The 6,000-nt window shown below is 45.7% G+C and overlaps 1 protein-coding gene across 1 annotated transcript in view; it reads left to right on the forward strand.

Annotated features, from left to right (window-relative positions):
- The window catches only part of pudp (pseudouridine 5'-phosphatase), a 32,451-nt gene extending 26,935 nt beyond the window's left edge, over window positions 1-5,516 (forward strand). Inside the window, exon 4 of the mRNA XM_034554694.1 lies at window positions 4,602-5,516. Coding sequence (XP_034410585.1) covers window positions 4,602-4,778 — 177 coding nt within the window. The 3' untranslated portion in view covers window positions 4,779-5,516. The remainder of the gene's footprint in view (window positions 1-4,601) is intronic.
- Window positions 5,517-6,000: the final 484 nt, after the last annotated feature.

Below are 6,000 nucleotides of genomic sequence, written 5' to 3' on the forward strand. Positions count from 1 at the left end.
GTATATAAAATTCCTGAATTATTGAATGTACCCGTGGATTCACTGCACCGATTCTTGAATGAGACCTTTGACTCCTACTAAGTCCATTTTTAAGTGTTTGAAAACTTGCTTAGAATGTTTCAAATTAATTCAGCAATACTATAATATATATATATATATATATATATATATATATATATATATATATATATATATATATATATATATATATATATATATATATATATATATATATATAATGTAGTAGATGCATTTCTTTCATTTCACCTTGAAGGGATGGACTACTGTGGCATACTACCGGTCCCATCTGCAGAATATATTGCTCATTAAGACTCTATGTCCAAGAGCCTCCCATGGCTGTAGTGAGTCACAAGCTTTACAAAGCAAAGACTATAATTGACTCCTTCCTCCTCTTACCAAGCCTATCCAATCGTATGCAGGCCTCATGTCGGCCTTTGTTCTGCTCAAAAACCGACATTCATGCAAAAGATTGGTCTCATTTTTTAACCGGAGCATCCTGCAGATTCATTCCACACTTGATCCACTAAAGTTAGGAACGAAATAAGCTTTTCTATTTCTGTCACCACCATCTTGACTCTAAAGGGAGCTGGGAGGGACAATTGAGTGAACTCTTCGTTGTTTAGGAGGTGAGATGGAGACACACCTGGCGGACATCTGCGCGCCTTTCTTGTTCTTTTATGGAAAAAGAAAGCATCTTTTCAAACTCACTTTATACGCCCTCCTATTGTGTGCCCGCTATTGTCGCTGGGTTGTCGTGTTCTTTTACTTCCACCTCTCAGTCAAAGGGCATTGTGCTACAGAACAACGGTACAGTGGAGAGCGGTTCTCCTCCCTCACAGATGCCGACTAGTGGTCACCCCCGAGTGTTAACATTGAAACGCAGACGTCCGGAAGTGCCCTCCTGATGGTAATGAGGTCGTATGACCTTTATTGTTTCCCATTTATGGAAGCTGTGTGCAATGTCTTTTCAAGCCGTCTGAAAATGGAATGCCTGAAAAACTGCACATCGTTTAGAGAAAACACGATAGATGCCAACTTTATTTTGTATCTCACTGTCTTCATCATTCTGAAACCATAACACAACAAATGTTACTCCTGCCACAAGAATTGTCTGTTCATATTTTAAAGTTACATAACATAGCATTAACATCCTTATCCCTATTTGTGTTGTACTATTCAGGCAAATTAAGGATCCCCCAAGTAAATGTGTTCTTCAATATAATTGAATGATACGGCAACAGAAACACATTTATTGTTCAGTAGCATCAAACAACCCCCACGACAGTGTCAGGGCAAACATAGATGGCAATATTTCTCCAGTAATATAACGTTCGCTCCATTCAGTCAGAGAGACTGGAGGGAAATAAAGGAGGCGTTTTAGAAACCTAAAAGATGTGGGACTGGAGCCCCAGAAGCCGAGTGGCCAAAGAAAATGAGAAACGGCTGTCTATTGATTTTGCCGTTGTTGTCTTTCAACCCTGAAACCAGTCTTACAATATGAGGCGCCGTCATTTCACTGTGAAATAGACCTCGTCCTCTGCGTCCGCTCCCCTGCTCAGGCTCGAGGAGTTGGTATTAAGGATTCTTGCTCACCCTCAGAGCACTGAGCCTCTCCTTCGCTCTTCCTGTCTGCACATACCGTACGTGATTATCGGACACTGAAAAATGATTAACCTCCTGGTGACGGTTCAGCCGTAATAATTCACGGCCGCTGTTGGAATGTCCTTGTCGGATATGTGCACAGATAAGTATTTCAAATGCCAGTTAGTCGCCCTTCATATTTCCACTTGGCTCGGGGTGACGCGGTAAAGACTAACGGGGGATTCACTGCAGCAGCAACTTGTTTAAAAAGATGCTTCATGCAGAGAGACTGTTTTCTTTGACTTCTAAGAGGATGATTAGAACTTCCCTGTGGGGAAATTCACAAGTTCTCACCATAATCCCATTTTTTTCCAGCCATTAATCTGCATTGGAAAACCACATGCGTGTGTGCAACTGCTAGGACTTTGAAGGACTTTTGGGCAGTATTCTGAGAAAGTGTGTATTCTTTTTTGTTTTTAAATAACTGATGACTGTATTTAGATTGTATGGCCCTTTTGTGTTAGACGTTTACTGAGCGCCAGCTAATTATCGTTACTCGCTGCTCTATTTGTCTTTGTGCGTCGGGTCACCGACCCGACTGCAGACAAACGGTAGTGTGATGACATCTGTTCAAACTGTAAGTCGAGTGATGCTCGTGACGCCGGTCCATTTACCGTGATTGATTTTGTGTTCGCCGCGAGGGAGTCAAAGGCTCCCGGTTGTTATCTGGTTGTGATGTGAGATGTGTTTGTTCACGCTGCAGAATGGAGTAGTTCATTCACACTGGGATTCAGAGTGACACCAGTATTAATGCTGAATGTTTCCCTCGCTGGTTGCACGATGATTTCACGTTGAGTCAGTCCAGTTCTTCTGGGAGAACCCATGTGCTCCCCAGGTAGAACCCACATGCTCCCCAGGTAGAACCCACGTGCTCCCCAGGTAGAACCCACATGCTCGGTAGAACCCACGTGCTCCCCAGGTAGAACCCACATGCTCCCCAGGTAGAACCCACGTGCTCGGTAGAACCCATGTGCTCCCCAGGTAGAACCCATGTGCTCCCCACATAGAACCCACGTGCTCCCCAGGTAGAACCCACATGCTTCCCAGGTAGAACCCACGTGCTCGGTAGAACCCATGTGCTCCCCAGGTAGAACCCACATGCTCCCCAGGTAGAACCCACGTGCCCCCCAGGTAGAACCCACATGCTCCCCAGGTAGAACCCACGTACTCCCCAGGTAGAACCCACGTACTTAACCCACGTGCTCCCCAGGTAGAACCCACATGCTCCCCAGGTAGAACCCACGTGCCCCCCAGGTAGAACCCACATGCTCCCCAGGTAGAACCCACGTACTCCCCAGGTAGAACCCACGTGCCCCCCAGGTAGAACCCACATGCTCCCCAGGTAGAACCCACGTACTCCCCAGGTAGAACCCACGTACTTAACCCACGTGCTCCCCAGGTAGAACCCACATGCTCCCCAGGTAGAACCCACGTGCTCGGTAGAACCCATGTGCTCCCCAGGTAGAACCCATGTGCTCCCCACATAGAACCCACGTGCTCCCCAGGTAGAACCCACATGCTTCCCAGGTAGAACCCACGTGCTCGGTAGAACCCATGTGCTCCCCAGGTAGAACCCACATGCTCCCCAGGTAGAACCCACGTGCCCCCCAGGTAGAACCCACGTACTCCCCAGGTAGAACCCACGTGCCCCCCAGGTAGAACCCACGTACTTAACCCACGTGCTCCCCAGGTAGAACCCACATGCTCCCCAGGTAGAACCCACGTGCCCCCCAGGTAGAACCCACATGCTCCCCAGGTAGAACCCACGTACTCCCCAGGTAGAACCCACGTACTTAACCCACGTGCTCCCCAGGTAGAACCCACATGCTCCCAGGTAGAACCCACATGCTCGGTAGAACCCACGTGCTCCCCAGGTAGAACCCACATGCTCCCCAGGTAGAACCCACATGCTCGGTAGAACCCATGTGCTCCCCAGGTAGAACCCATGTGCTCCCCACATAGAACCCACGTGCTCCCCAGGTAGAACCCACATGCTTCCCAGGTAGAACCCACGTGCTCGGCAGAACCCATGTGCTCCCCAGGTAGAACCCACATGCCCCCCAGGTAGAACCCACGTACTCCCCAGGTAGAACCCACGTGCTCCCCAGGTAGAACCCACATGCTCCCCAGGTAGAACCCACGTGCTCCCCAGGTAGAACCCACGTGCTCCCCAGGTATGCAGATGCATATTAGTCCACAGGAATGTACGGAACGGTATTTGTGACTGTTGCACGCTTCAAAGACCAGCATACTTCTGCAAAGGTCAATTTGGTTCATTTATTATGTTTGGTATTACATATTGATTGTAAACAATCTTATATTTGATAAACAAACCCATTTCGCTCCTTGATATAACTGAAAACTCTTTGATTGCCATATCTTAAATGTAGTGCACTGCACATGCTAATGATCATCTACTTAGGACTAAAGCATTTTAATCTATTAAAATCTATTTTAATCTAACTTTGTATTACTTTGTACTACATACTTGTACTACTAGTATGACCAACTATTCATTTCCTGCATTATGAAATAGTGGAATTTATTTAATAAATAATGTTGGTAACGAGAAATATTGTGGTAATTTCAAATGAAATTTCTAATACATGACTTGCCAATTGTCACCTACACTCAGTACTTAAGTCCCAAAATAATATGAGTTTTTCCTATAGCATGTTGAAGGCATGACCTGCTTCTGATTGGCTTACCATGACATTCTTTCCCCGAACCTTATTAATTTAAAATGAATAAATGAAACAAAGATTAAAGCCTTATCTTTCCACAATCATCGTTAGGCAATAGACACAAATAATAATAATTCAGTGAGAAAAGTTGATCCCATTTTCAATGTGTTTGTTTCTGGTCTCAGCTTTGTGGCTCCTGCGGGGGTTAATGCCTGTAGACCTTATGTATGTGTTCCTCTCCCCCGTCCTTCTCAGTGCTTGGTGTTTGAAGATGCTCCCATGGGCGTGAAGGCGGCTCTGGCTGCAGGGATGCAGGTGGTGATGATTCCCGACGACAACCTGGACCCCGGCCTCACCCGGGAGGCCACGCTGCGACTTGGGAGCATGGAGAAGTTTGAGCCGCAGCTCTTTGACCTGCCGGCGTTCGACTGAGCCCAAATCCACAAATGATGACCGGGCAGATGGATTACCGGCATACCTGAACATGTCTGTGGACATGTTATGTGTCAAATGACACACGTACACCTTTGAGCTTTTTAAATGTCTGCCTCCTACATGTCTGGACCATCCCGATACGAGGGAGGTGGAAAGCAATTCATTTCTGCTACTCAATATATTAGAAATTGTTCAGAAACCAGTCCCATAGTTAAATATATAAATACCATGTGTTGGATGTCAATCAAAAGACATGTTCTGGTCAAAGCAGGAAGCTCTTGAACACACACTGTAGATAAGTCAGAATGGTGTCTCTGAGCCTCTGTCCTTGTTCCACATTGTGTCTTATTGAAATGCCACAGACTCCTCAGTGTAATCCCGTCCTCACCCTTTCATGTCTGCCTTTTCACTTAGTGCAACTCACGTGTCCCCCGTCCTCTGGCCAAGCAGACTTCTACCATCAGGCTGCTGAAATAGGATTTCACTGCACTCCCATTCCCCTTCCCCTCCATGGCTTCCTGGCCTTTCATCCTCAAGGAGGGGGTAAAACATGGTTTATTTGTGTGATTGTAGTGTTAAAGTGGACGACTGTTTTCCTTTAGGTTCTAATTACAGGCTGCCTGAAGATGACGCTGGGTTAGATACTAAAAGGACTTCATCCACACCGTGTAACATCATCTTTTCCATGTGCAAATGTGGATTACTTTATCAAAATAAAGAAATCCAGAACACAAACCCGGAGTGTTTTTAATTCATTTTCATCTCGACTTTGATTTCAAATTGAAGTAGGCTTATGGGTTATTTTCTGACATGTTGCCTTATTCCTTCATATTTTCAGGGAATCTAACCCCGTGCATGTAGAGCTGGTGTGCTGTCACGTTCACTTCACCGTCTGGATTGTCAGATGTAAGTGGCCACTATGGCTCTATATCAAAGACCCTGATTTTACAGAAAAGGATGAGATGAAAGAAAAATAACCTGAAGTTATTATTCCATCTGTGTAGTAGTCCGTAAATACAATTTGAGATGAAAGCTGTATCCATCCACAGCTATTAACATTGTTCTGTTGACTTCCAAAGGAGATCATGGTTGTCGTCATTGGCCGCTGCTCTTCTTGGGAGGGCTGTCTCATCTGGTGTGTGCAATGCGCATCAAATTAATCTCATCTTTGTCAAATGTCCAGACGAATCTTGTACGAGGTGGACATCTTCCAATGTTA

This window comes from Cyclopterus lumpus, chromosome 2 (genome assembly GCF_009769545.1).
Source record: "Cyclopterus lumpus isolate fCycLum1 chromosome 2, fCycLum1.pri, whole genome shotgun sequence".
NCBI classification, from domain to species: domain Eukaryota; kingdom Metazoa; phylum Chordata; class Actinopteri; order Perciformes; family Cyclopteridae; genus Cyclopterus; species Cyclopterus lumpus.